Source organism: Apium graveolens, chromosome 6, assembly GCF_009905375.1.
Source record: "Apium graveolens cultivar Ventura chromosome 6, ASM990537v1, whole genome shotgun sequence".
NCBI classification, from domain to species: Eukaryota; Viridiplantae; Streptophyta; class Magnoliopsida; order Apiales; family Apiaceae; genus Apium; species Apium graveolens.
Window position 1 is genome coordinate 251,261,451 of NC_133652.1, and position 14,317 is coordinate 251,275,767.

At 33.5% G+C, this 14,317-nt stretch overlaps 1 protein-coding gene across 2 annotated transcripts; it reads right to left on the reverse strand.

Annotated features, from left to right (window-relative positions):
- Window positions 1-10,607: 10,607 nt before the first annotated feature.
- Window positions 10,608-13,724, reverse strand: LOC141663812 (uncharacterized). Of its 2 annotated transcripts, XM_074469636.1 has the most exons (6): window positions 13,462-13,724; window positions 13,090-13,227; window positions 11,902-11,992; window positions 11,714-11,817; window positions 11,487-11,573; window positions 10,608-10,954 (listed from the first exon to the last, which is right to left on the reverse strand). In XM_074469636.1, the coding sequence occupies exons 3-6, from the start codon at window positions 11,945-11,947 to the stop codon at window positions 10,841-10,843; spliced, it is 351 nt and encodes a 116-aa protein (XP_074325737.1). In that variant the 5' UTR covers window positions 11,948-11,992; window positions 13,090-13,227; window positions 13,462-13,724; the 3' UTR covers window positions 10,608-10,840. The 2 variants fall into 2 exon arrangements, 1 of the variants encoding a protein (XP_074325737.1); XR_012551671.1 differs by having other exon boundaries at window positions 11,487-11,565; window positions 11,714-11,992.
- Between the last annotated feature and the right edge of the window lie 593 nt (window positions 13,725-14,317).

The window sequence follows — 14,317 nt, forward strand, 5'->3', positions numbered from 1 at the left end:
TTGTTCAATACAGAGCCATAGTCTCGTAGCTGGTTCCTAATCCACAAAATCTGAGCACAGCAGCTTCCAGCAGCAATATATTCAGCCTCGGCCATTGAGTTGGAAACTGTTTGTTGTTTCTTGCTGTACCATGAGACTAGCCTGCTTCCTAGGAATTGACAACTTCCTGAGGTGCTTTTCCTATCAACAACACTTCCTGCGTAATCTGAATCTGTATATCCAACAAGGTTAAAACCAGATTCTTTAGGGTACCAAATACCTAGATTTGGTGTTCCCTTAAGATATCTTAAGATTCGTTTAACAGCAACGAGATGAATATCTCTAGGATCCGCTTGGAACCTTGCACATAAGCATGTAGCATACATAATATCTGGTCTACTTGCAGTAAGATAGAGTAACGAGCCAATCATACCTCTGTAGCTTGTGACATCTACCTTAATGGAGTTTTCACATGGTCCAAGCTTGACAACTGTAGTTGATGGAGTCCTTGCTGATGCAGAATCCTCTAGATTGTACTTTTTGAGAAGTTCCTTGAGATACTTGGATTGACAAATAAATGTTCCATCTAACCTTTGATTTACTTGTAATCCAAGAAAGAACTTCAGCTCTCCCATCATGCTCATTTCAAACTTGCTGTGCATTAACTTAGCAAATCTCTTACAGAGATTATCATTAGTAGACCCAAATATTATATCATCCACATAGACTTGGACTAGTATAGTATCATTCTTATGTTTTTTAGAAAAGAGAGTTTTGTCTATGACACCTCTAATAAAGTTATTTTCAATAAGAAATTCAGAGAGAGTGTCATACCATTTTCTTGGAGACTGTTTGAGCCCATAGATAGCCTTGAAAAGAAAGAAGACAAAATCCAAATGATCTGGATCTTCAAAACCAGGAGGTTGCTCTACATATACCTCTTCATCCAGCTTTCCATTCAGAAAGGCGCTCTTGACATCCATTTGATAAACTTTAAAGTTTGAGAATGCTGTGAATGCCAGAAATATCCTGATGGCCTCAAGTCTAGCCACTGGAGCATAGGTTTCATCATAATCAATGCCTTCAGCTTGAGAATACCCTTTTGCTACCAGTCTTGCCTTGTTTCTTGTAACCACGCCATCTTCATCTAGTTTATTCCTGAATACCTACCTAGTACCAACAGCTTTCTTGTGTGTAGGTCTAGGTACCAGTTTCCAGACTTGTTGACTTTCAAACTGATTGAGTTCATCTTGCATAGCAATCACCCAATCTGGATCAGTTAGTGCTTCTTCAATCTTCTTAGGTTCCATCTCAGAAAGAAATCCTGAGAACAGACACTCATTTTGAGTAGCACGTCTAGTTCTGACTCCAACATCTGGATCACCAATAATCAACTTAAAAGGATGAGCTTTATTCCAGACAGTCTGTCTTGGAAGATTTGATCTTGATGATTCGCCTTGAAATTCATGGGATGTTGTGTCCTACTAGATGATCCTTCAGCATCCCCCCCTGAGTTGTTGCCATATTGACTTGAAGATTCTCCGTCAGTAGCAGTGGTATCTCCATTGTTGCCAAAGTTTCCATCACTATTACCTTGAGTATCATCATGATTAACAGGTTCTTCACCAGCAACAACCTCAGGTTCTTGACCATGTTCTGATTCTGAATCTGACATATCATCAAACTTCAGTTTCTCAGAAGGATCTTCAGTTTGGATACTAGGGAGTTTAGTGTCATCAAATGTAATATTGACACTTTCAGTTACTTTGTGTTGATCAATGATATACACTCTGTATGATCTTCTTCCAAATCCAACAAAAATACCCTCATATGCCTTTGCCTCGAATTTACCACGACGATCATCTCCATCCTTGAGCACGAAGCATCTGGCACCAAATACATGAAAGTATTTGATAGAAGGTTTCTGTTCATTCAAAATCTCATAAGGAGTTTTCATGAAGTCTTTGTTGATTAGAGTTCGATTCTGAGTATAACATGCAGTATTGACAGCTTCAGCCCAAAAGTACATTGGAAGACCTGATTCACTTAACATCGTTCTTGCAGCTTCAATCAATGTACGATTCTTCCTTTCTACCACTCCATTTTGTTGAGGGGTTCTAGGAGCTGAAAATTGTCTGGTAATCCCTTTGTCTATACAGAATCCATTGAGAAGTGAATTCTTGAATTCTGTTCCATTATCTGACCTTATTGCTCTAACAGGGACGTTAGAATCTAACTCAATCATCTTGATATGATCAATCACAACTTGTGGTGTTTCATCCTTAGAGTGAAGAAATAAAACCCACGTATACTTGGAATAGTCATCAACTATCACAAGACAGTAACACTTCTTTGACATCGAAAGGATATTAACTGGTCCAAATAAATCCATGTGCAATAATTGCAGAACACAAGTTATGGAAGATGTGTCAGTGCCTCTGTGACTTGCTGTCTTTGACTTTCCTTTCTGGCAAGCCTCACATAGTCCTTCTGGAGAGAATTCCAGCTGAGGCAGACCTCTTACCAATTCTCTTTTTACAAGAGAATTCATTGTTTTGAAATTGAGATGAGAAAGTCTCTTGTGCCATAGCCAACTCTCATCTGACGATGCCTTTGCATAGAAACAATTGACTTCAGGATTGCTTCCAGAGTTCATGTCAGCTACGAACAGATTTCCTTTCCGGATTCCCATTAAGGAGGGTTTTTCACTTTTCTTGTGCAGAATCTGACACTTCAGCTTGTCGAATAAAACATTGTAGCCGTTGTCACAGAACTGACTAATGCTAAGCAGATTGTGTTCAAGTCCTTGCACAACATACACATTTTCAATGATAACATTTCCAGCTAGCAAACAGCCATATCCCTCCGTTAAACCTTTGTTGTTATCTCCAAAGGTAACCACTGGGCCAGCTTTCTCAACCACATTTGATAGCAGGGCTCTATCTCTGGTCATAAGTCTTGACGATCCGCTGTCAAGAATCCACACTACCGGTTGTACCTGTTTAATGCCCTGCAATACAAATGGATTAGACCTTCTTCGGAATCCAAGCTTGGCTGGGTCCGGCATACTTGTAAAATTGGCCTTTATCAGGCAAAACAACATTCTTAATTTTAATATTCTCAACGTTCTCAATGACTGAACATTTGACCTTGTGAACAGCCTTGACAAATTTCTGTTTAGGCTTAGGCACAAATGTCTCATTTCTAGCTTTAGGAGGACTAGCAGTCTTAGACCTATCATGCTTTCTATTATTCACATGCTGACGAGGAGTAGTCTTATCATTAGAAACATGCTTACCATTAAAATAAGCAAACATCAGATTAAAAGCACAAGACATACAATCAGGAACACCACATGCTTTATGAGAGGGATTAACAATAGGCAACTTATGCATGGTAGACATGGCATTTGTGTTATCCAACTCATGTGTGTCTGAGTTAGTCTCAGTTGCTTTCACAACCTTGACTGGAACTTTTGACACACTTGACTTGGAGACAGCTTTCTCATTAGCATTATCTTCAGCACGGATTTCTTCTTGAATAATAAATGAGGTCTCATCAAATGGTTCAACAATTGATTCTTTATAGAGGGGTTCATCAACACCCTTAAGCACATGTGGTACTTCCCTTCCTTTAGCACAGACATGAGGAGGGGAGTTTATGCCTAATTTTCCAATAGCAGCATTGTAATCATAACCTATTCCAGATGTTTGATTAACAGCTTGCTTATTGTAAAACTCTTTGGACTTCGAACAAAAATTAAAGTAAGCTTTAACCTTAGCCTCAAGACCGGTGATCTTGTCTTTGAGAATAGTTTCAAGTTGTCTATAACAGTCAACTCTATTCTCTAGAAAAGATACTTGTTCTTTTAATTTATCTTGATTAATGTGCACAAGTCTTAAATCATTGACCTCTTTCTCAAGGTCTTTGATTTGTTGATTTAACAATTCATTATCACGACGAGCACAATCTAGAGAACCTCCTAGATGATAAACTAATTCAGCATCAGTAAATTTTACCTCTTTTCTTGACGATGAGGTGTTTGCATCACTAGCCATGAGAGCAAGATTCCCAACTTCTTCATCTTCACTGTCAGTATCATCCCAGCCCTTCACTGTCAGTTACCTCAGTAAGGAATGATACTCTTGATTTTCTTCAGATTAAATCCTTGTAATTAATTGATACCCTGACGAGATCTCTGTCACTTGATTAAATCCACAATCTTGATTTATATCACTGAGGCTTGATCAATTTCTTGAGCTTCTTCCAGTGAATTAAGTCTTCAAGTCTGTATATGAATAATGTTTCTTAACCCTTTGACAGATGTTACTTTGTGAGATCTCTCTGACGATAGATCCACTATTTACTTATTACATTCTTATTTGAGTTGAGTTAAATCCTCGAATATACAAATAGGCTATGCCATATGCCTTTCAGTATTGCGTCTCAATTCCAACTGGAAGAATTTAGGACGTTCACTGGAGCCCCCGAGATACGATGATCAGTCGTATAACGGTATACTTTTCTACATGTAGATGGATGACTTCCTAACATCCTGGTTGTCACCCAAGCCGCATCTGGGCTTTATATGCTTCCCCATTCATCCCGGGGTTTATATTGCATACTTTGTATGTCCCTCAGTACACATGGTACCTTCTCATACGGAAAATTTATATAGCAGTCTCCCCAGTCCTCGAAGTACTAGATCTCTACCCCTCCTATGTCCATTTTAAGAATCATATCATATACCTGGAATCATCGAACTATATTGAAGTTCCCCAAGCGCTTTGCTTGTTGATAGGCATAGCTCGTCTCATATGTATATATATATATATGTATATATTTTCGGAGGAAGTACTAAGGATGTGAGTTGACCGTTGTCAACAGATAAATAAATAATGGGGAGTTTCTTTGAAACTATATTCAAAATATTTGAAAATATATCGAGATAATATTCTTCGATGATCTGAAAGTATTAATATGATTTTCTGAAACTTAGAAAATATTTTAAATTAGGTTTTATGATTTTTGAATCATATCAAATTATTTAATAAATAAATAATTATTAAATAATAATTATTAAATAATTAGACCTCTAATGATTATATTTTTAAAGAAACATTTGAAATAATATTCCCCAACTATTTTAAGTTTAAATAATTAAAGTAATCTTTAATAATATAATTAATCGAATTTAAAATAAATAATTATTGGAGAATAGTTATTCTATTTAAATGAATATCTGAAATAATATTCATTGTTCGAGTGATTAAATATAGTTGAGGAAATATGATCTTTGGAAATCGTTTTAAATAAATTCGAGATATATAATACTTCGCAAGTGGACATCGAGTCCCTTGGAATAAAATAAATGCGGACGTTTGATTGTCCAAAACATCTCCAGGATGATTCCCATGTTTATACTTTATAAAAACTGACCGACTCTTAGTCTTAAAACTTATACATCACGCTCTACTATAGCGTTATTATTTTTAAATAAAACTCCTCCGGAATACTTCCGTGTTTTCATCAAATTATACTGACCGATCCTCGGTCTAAAATATACACATCTTATATACAACGCTACTCTCTAGCATTATCGATTAAAATCCGATAATATTATTATACTAAAATCATTAACATATCGTATGATATTATATATCATAGTTCGTAAAACATCGTAATACAAAATCATGTATATATCGCAAATATTTGAAAACAAACACAACACAACAGTTTTAAAAAGGTAGGGTTTGAAAACTTACCTAAAGTCCAAGATACGTTTTCCGACTTCCTCTCGTTCCGGGTTTTCTAATCAACTAACATCATAATCTTAATCAGTATCCCTACGCTCATCACTAAATTATATTTCTAATAAGTTTAATACTTCATAATTTTCAATATTCGACCGACTCGAAATAAGTATCAATCCTTGGTTGAAACGGACAGTCAAAGTAGTCTTCTAGAGTTGATGTTACTGAATGTTACTATTATGCGACTCACACTTTTACATTTTTAATAAATCGTAAAAGTAATATTTTAATACGAAACCACCTCGAGGAGATTTTTGAATGCTTTTAATATTATCATAAAATTTCATTTTGATAAAATGAATTTAATTAGGTGAAAAGCATTTCAAAAGTTCGGTCAACTACGGATTTTTACTATTCAAACCGCTTTCACTAAAACGTTGATATCTCTCAAAACATTAACTCAATTGACGCACCGTTTTCACGTGAGCAATCTATAAAAAGTTTAGAACACATTATTTAAAAATAGTTTTCTGGTAACAGGGGTGAATATCCCGAAGTAGCAGTTTCTAACAGGGGGTTGTTTTCGATGTTCGTACTCCGCGCGACCTCGGCTCTAACATTTTTATAAAATTGATAATCAATATTTTTACTTGAAATTTTTATGGCAGTTAATAAACTCTATTTATTACTCTCTATAAAAATTTCATGATTTTTAAGTATTTTTAAATCGATCATTTATATTTACAAAGTTCGTAATTTGTAGCAGTTTTGTCGCGTAAATCACTTTTACTAAAACGGTCATAACATTGTCTATCATAATCAAGTCTCACTTTTTAAGAAACTACAGTTTATACATTCGGGAACTTCTGCAGAAACTTAAGTTGAGTTTTGTTCATTTTAACGAGGTTACGATTACGATACGAGTTTCATTTACGTCTTAAATCATTATACCACCATCAACAATCATCAAATCATCATATCAACACCAACTCCTCTTAAGAACATCATGTTCTTGAGGCAACAATCATCAAACTTAAAACTAATTAACTAAACATCAAGATAATATCAAATCAATCATCAAAACCATACTTATATCCAAGATCCTTACTTTTCTTGGAACTTGAACTTAAACAAAATTTGGATGAAGGTTTATACCTTTCTTGGTATATTGGGAGGTTCTCTTCTTTATGGTTGAATCTTGGGAGGGATTGATTGTGCTTAAGGATCCTAAATCATGCCATGAAAATCAAGAAAACAAAAAGAGAATTTCGGAGTTACTATTCACCACCAATTTTGAGCAAAGATTTGACTATGTTATACTAATCCAATGGCCATGATATTTTGAACGTACCTTGTACATGGTATGAGAAAGTTTTGGTTAAAATTTGGTGCTTTTTGAATGAGTATATCATGAGATATGAATTTTTCTTTCCATTGTGTTCTTGAAAATCAGCATTGAATTTTTGGAGAGAGAGAATTTGTAAACAATGCAGATAATAGAGTAGAAGAAGAAGAAATAAGTGAACCAATAAATTCTGGAAATGTTAATTCATCTCAAGAAAGATGTTCCCCTGAATTTGATAGCACAAACTCAGAGGGAGAAAGAGATTTTGATTCTGCAAGTCATGCCAATAATGAAGAAAATGAAGACAATTCTAGTCATCAAAATCACCCACCAGAAAATGGGATAGAAGTCACACAAGGGACCCTATAATTGGTGATCATAGTGCTGGTATGAGGACTAGAAGTGCCACTACAAATGAATGCCTACATGCATGCTTTCTGTCTCAAATTGAGCCTAAGAAAATTGAAAAAGCTCTACTTGATCCTTATTGGATAACTGCTATGCTAGAAGAGCTTAATCAATTTGAAAGAAACAAAATTTGGGAGTTGGTTCTTGCACCAAGAAACAGAAGCATCATTGGAATAAAATGGGTGTACAGGAGTAAAATGTATGAAAATTATGTTGTAACTTGAAACAAAGCAAGACCGGTTACCAAAGGCTACTCACGAGAAGAAGGGATCGACTATGATGAAACATTTGCTCCAGTTGCAAGACTTGAAGGAATAAAGATTTTTCTTGCATTTGTTGTACACTCAAATTTAAGGTGTAACAAATGGATGTGAAAAGTGCATTCCTTAATGGTGAGCTGGAAAAAGAAGTCAATGTGCAACAGCCTCCTGGATTTGAAGATTCAGAATTTCCAGATTTTGTTTACAGACTTTCAAAGGGTCTCTATGGATTGAAGCAAGCACCAAGAGTATGGTATGATACTTTGTCAAAATTTCTAATCAAGAATGAATTCACTAGAGGCGCAATTGACAAAACTCTATTCTACAAGCAACATGGTGATGACATTATCCTAGTTCAAATTTATGTGGATGATTTCATCTTTGACTCTACTACTGAGAAACTGTGTCAAAGATTCTCAAAACTCATGCAAAGTAAATATGAGATGAGAATGATGGGAGAACTAAGTTACTTTCTTGTCCTTCAAGTTAACCAAAGAAGTAATATAATTTTCATCAGTCAAACTAAGTATGTCTCTTTTGAAGAAATTTGAGATGATGGATTGCTCACCTGAATCTACTCCTAAGTCTACATCTACCAAATTGGATGAAGATAAGAATGAAAAAAAGTGTAGACATCTCAAGTTACAAGGAACGATTGGATTTTTACTTTACTTGACTGCAAGTATGCCAGACATCATGCTTGCTACATGTTTGTGTGAAAGATTTTATGCAAATCCCAAAGAATCACATATAATGGCTGTCAAGAGGATTTTCAGATATTTGAAGGGGACTCCAAATATGGGATTGTGGTATCCTAAGGGAACTGGTTTTGAAGCTGTAGGATACACAGATGCAGATTTTTCTGGATGCAGGGTAAACAGAAAGAGTACTAATGGAAGCTGTCAATTCCTTGGTCAAAGACTTGTACCATGGTATAGTAAGAAACAACAATATGTATCAATTTCCACAGCTGAAACTGAATACATATTTGCTGGAAGTTGTTGTACTCAAGTGCTTTGGATTAGAAACCAACAAATGGAATATGGCCTAGTGTTACAAAAGATTTCTATCATGTGTGACAATACAGGTGCAATATCTATTGTTGCTAATCCAGTTAATCATTCTAGAACTAAGCACATTGATGTAAGGTACCATTTTATTAGAGAACATGATGCAAATGGTACTATTAAGCTTGTTTTTGTTCCAACATAAAAATAGTTAGCTGACATTTTTACTAAACCTTTGGATGAAGCAACTTTCACAAGGCTTGTAAGTGAAATTTTTATGCTAAATTTTTCGTCCTAAGGAAAGAACTCAACTAACATATTACAGTAGATTAATTCTTAATTAAGTAAATAAATTTGATTTAATTAAGAATTAACTAGAATATAATTTATAAATATTTCAGAATTTCTGTATATTTATTTCTCAAAATAAATCTAACTTGGAATTTTTCTAATTCCAAGAATAAACTGTTTAAATATTAGTTCACATTATTGGTATGTGAAATTGATATAAGACAGAGTCTAGCAAGAACAAAAGTATATAGAGAACTGAGTTCTCGATAAGTCTAAATGACTTTTCAATAAGTTTCTAAATGACTTCTCGATAAATTTCTCGATAAGACTTTTTCATGACTTCTCGATAGACTTTTCGATAAGTCTTTTAATGACTTCTCGATAAGTAATGTAAAGATCTCGATATACTTATTAATATGAAATTCTCTACAATTCAATTTTAGACTTCTCGATAAGTCAGAACTGAAATAATTTAATTCAATAAATTATTTCAGTAAGATACTTATGATATAAAATCAATTCTAATTTTATGTTGGATTCTCAATATAAATTAGAATAAATCAATTCAAAAAGGATAAACTGGGTATTTGTACAACATATCAATATGTCACTATCTAGTTCTCGATAAGAGTTAAGAAAATGACATCTCAAAATGAGATCTCTACAAGCCACGTGACTTCTCTACCTAAATTTTCTACTGTACATTATTCTCTTATCGATAAGTCACATCTCTACTCTATAAATACCCAGACATCTCAACATAATCCCTCTTTACGATTTCAAAATCTCAGTTGACTTAATCACTGTTATTTTTTACCATTCTCAAACTTTTCAAGATTTCTCTCTTTCAAAAACTCTTACCCACTCAAACATAATCTCTCAAATGGCTGTAAATAATGTAAGAGGTGTTATCCCCAAGGATGAAACCAACTACCTTGCATTTGTTGACCCATCTCAGGCACCAGAAAACTTCAAGTGTTTTGTGAAGTTTATGGATGACTCATATCTATTAGGAGCACTAACAGCCAACACAGTGCTTTACTTATCTGTTCTCAATGAATTCTGGAACATTGTAGTCATTTACACCAACATCAATGATAATCAAAAAGTTTCCATGGTGGTCAATTGAATAATAAGGGGTGTGTCTATTGAGTTTACTGCAAATGACATCAACAAAGCTCTGGGCATTTCTACTGATAATATGGTTACACTACGCCATAGATTGCTTTAAGTAACCCCCAAACTGTGTTGCTATAGGACCAAAAAAATGTTGTTAAAGGCCCAAAATGGGCTAAGGCAACATCAAAATTATGTTGATTCTTTAGTCTTTATGTTAACTCATAACTAGTTAGTATTGGTATATATAGCAACATAAAAAGTACTCTATTACAACATACCATATTCTGTTACTATAGATCTCAATAGCGACATCTTTTGGACTCTATAGTAACATACTTATCGTGTTGCAAAAGATCTTATAATTTATAAAATTGATTTTCAATATGTTGGTCCCACTAGTGAATCAAATAAGAATATTATATTTGAAGATTTGAATTTTCCAACAAAATAAAAAATAAAAATCAATTAAATTATGTTTTAATTTGATAACAATATCTAACGTTATACATCAATTACTTCTAATAATAAATAACTACAATATCATCACAACTAAGGTTACATACAAAGTTGCTTGATAATTTATATTCAAAAACAAAATAAAAACTAAATAGTGCCCAATATCAATAATAGCACTAATCCTTCTACTATGCAACTTTGCTCTCGGATATCATTTTTTGCTCATCTGCTACTTTGCCTGAGGTCTCCAGTGCTTATTGATAGTCGATCAAGGAGTGCCACATGCCACCTGATGTATGCACATAGCAGTAATAATGCCCAGAATGGGTACTCCATCTAGCATGAACCAACAAAATGAGAAGTCAATAACTAAACAACTAGGTTAGTCAGCAAAATTCTTATAGTTATGAAGAATCAGTTCCAGGAAATGAGAAAGCAAGTCAGGGTCTTAATGGGTTTTCAACTATTTCCGAGCAACAAAGTTTCGTTTCTGGTGGAAACTTTACTCCACAATATAATCATCCACAAATCAAGAAAACTGAACATATGCATACCTCAAATAATTACTACGACCATCAAAATATATCAAACTACTCTCAACAATAATTTCAAAGTGGAAATCAGTTCTCTTATGCTTCAACTGCAGGGAGATCATTAGTTGGACGTCCCGGTAATGCTTTAGTTTATTTTGGTTCTGGACGGAAACTTATTATGATGAAAGATAACAATAGTCCACTTAGAACTTCAATATATGGAGGACAGGTATATCTTTGGCTTCAGAATGTATTTAATTTGAACTTACTTTCTCATTAAAATTTTAAACATTATCAAGGAAATTTGTATTCAAAAGTGTGCATTTATGACTTACCTGCAATGTGAAGAGTATAGGGCACAACAACCATAATTGGCCATCCACTCCAGCAGTTTCTCCCCACACAACATCCATCCTTTTAGCCTACCATTTTTTTATCAAGTATATAAGATTATTTGTCTCATCCAGAAAAAAGTGTTTTCAAGTGGGAAAGGGGAAACAATAAGCATTGACAACCTACAACTATAATTTACTAGTGATGACTGATGAGGCAATAACTTTACCTTGCCAAGCACAATACGCGTGTAGAGTCTCTGTCTTTGATATCTGTTTTGCAGAAGCATCGCAATTCCTTGCATTATTGCCCATTTCAAAAACAGTTGCACACCTTTCCGTTGAAAAGACTTGGTTATATTAATAAAAACAGTGAAAAGGTTAAATTGTTAATAATTTCTTGCTAGCTTCTGCTCACAATCAGGCTGTCGTCCTATTTCCCAAGTCAGACTGATGAGTGCCATAACTATTGCAAAGTAGTGATAATATATCCACCGGCAGATGCATATCTGTGATGTCCCATTCATGGTTATAGCAATTAAATAAGATATAAAATATTATAATTATACATAAATAATACTATAAAGAACCCAAAGAGTGTTCAAGCTGTCGCAAAGTTCCTCCTAGAAAATGTCTATAGTTCAATTCTCACAATCAGCTATCAAACATTTTAAGTAATACTGTACAAAAAAAGATGTTCATAAATCACGATTGAAACTCGGGGAAAGAAACGCGGAAGAGATTTTGGAGGCTGAAGAAACAGTTATAATAATTTCATTGCTCTTTATATTCACTCTGGTACTAATCTCTCTACTTTGTTTGAATCTTTCTTTACAGAAATGTTTTTTTAGGTGGAGTTGAGATGACCTTTGTAAGTATATTTATATAATTGTCTTGAATGTGTGTTTGTAAGAATGTGGGAGGGGATATACATGTTGAGCTACTCATTATGGTTGAATGTACTAAGCCTGTATTGATGTACAATCAAAATCTCGGTGTAGTCCATATTGTTTGAGTTATGCTCTGTTTATTTCTAAATATGAGACATGAGAAGCCAAGTAGAGATGTTATTTTCATCCCAAGCTATACCAGACAAAAAAATGACCCTAAACTATTAGATAACCTTAACAAATGTGGATTAAAACACCGCAATATCAAAATACATAGTTTTTGAAATTTTTAATTAGCTTATATCTGAATATTAAGAGCTCCATATTATAAATATAGTTGTTATTTCTCTGTCTTACGATTTGCAATATTTGTAGTCAAGGCAGAAAGGGAAATATTGAATAGAATTATCTAATTGTTATTCTGGTACACGTCAACTGCCCATATATGTGTTCTCCCTCCAAAATACACGTCAAGGCAGTGAATTTTATTTTGACCTTTGATTAATGCTAAACTCGACTCGCTAAGCTTCTGAAATTTAAAGGATATAAAATGTATTGACCAGTTTAAGTACTTCCAACACCAGCAGCATAACATATGTTTGTAAATTACTCGGCAAATCAAAGACCATGAACCACATTTATGTAGTTCATTTATATGAAAGTTTTAAAATTATCTAACCCAATAGATGAACTTAAAGGGTAACAAGGATGCATACCGGCTTATAGTGAAAACTTGTGAAAAACCAGAAAGTGTAGTAGTCCCTCCCTGAATCAGCAATATCTATAATTGATTCATTTTCCAAGCCGTAAAAAGGATCTGGTATGAGTTTGTTCTTAAAACAGTGGCCAAAACGCTGCAAAGCAAACCATACAAAATAATAAGTAACCATATAAATATAACGATAAAAGGCAGAAACAGGCAGAAAATAAACATGTAGGAGCTGGAGCTTTTCTGGGCTCTCTTACAACCTTCACTATTCTTAAACTACTCTACAACAGGTCTATAGTAGAAGGAAAAAGAGAGTGTATCGAACTAAAATGGAGTTTAATAACGGAAAAGATGCTTGAACACAAATCTTTTCTCAAACCTTAATTGAATCGCAATCAATCCTCTGCTCGAACCCTAACTAAACTTGAAACCCTTAAAAACAACCCAAATATTTTGCTCGCTGTTGTTGCTTGATGGTGTCAGAGAGCTCGAATGTAATTGTTTAGCAGAGAAAGACTGGGAGAGAGTGAGGGAGAGAGATAGTAAAGGATAGCAGAAACAGAGAGAAAAGGAGAGAGATAAGCTAGTCTGTAATTCATCTCCACCTTTCTTTTTGTCCCAAATTTTCATTTCCCGCTCCGTCCAAACTTCGGCCGCCTATCACAATTAAACAAGCCCAGCCCAATTTAATCCTATAAGCTATACCTTTCATTATTTTTATTTTTATATTATAATATTTTTTAAACTGCATTATTATTTTAATTGAATTTGGAATCAAAAAATTTAATAGATTTTATTTTGAATAAAAAAACTTAGTATTTATAATAAAAATATATTATTTTTAAAATTACACACATCATAATTATTACAATTAATTATTTAATTTAATTTATTTGTAAAAATTTAAAACTATTATAAGATGTTTATTCTATAACAAAAAATTTAGCGATTTTAATTAAAATTGTTAAAATAATAATTAAGTAAAATGTATTAATTATAAATTCAAAGAAATGTTATATTCTTTATAAAATATAAAGCTATTACATGCTTTAATTAGAGAAGAATAAATAAAGAAGTCATTTTAATCAAAATTACTTAAATTTATCAAAATAATTAATATATTTCTTTAATTTTATATTCAAATAAACTATTTTACTTGTTACAAAATTTTCATAAGTCAATTATTTGATATAATATTACTTTCCAAGACAAATCAATAAATTATTTATCCAAAT

Bases quoted from the DNA above. Each gene is read 5' to 3' on its own strand.
- LOC141663812 (XM_074469636.1), bottom strand. From the start codon at position 11,947: ATGGCACTCATCAGTCTGACTTGGGAAATAGGACGACAGCCTGATT. The intron at 11,818-11,901 runs GTGAGCAGAAGC...TTCAACGGAAAG, and splicing joins AATAGGACGACAGCCTGATT to GTGTGCAACTGTTTTTGAAA. The intron at 10,955-11,486 runs GTAAGTCATAAA...GGTTCATGCTAG, and splicing joins CTATACTCTTCACATTGCAG to ATGGAGTACCCATTCTGGGC.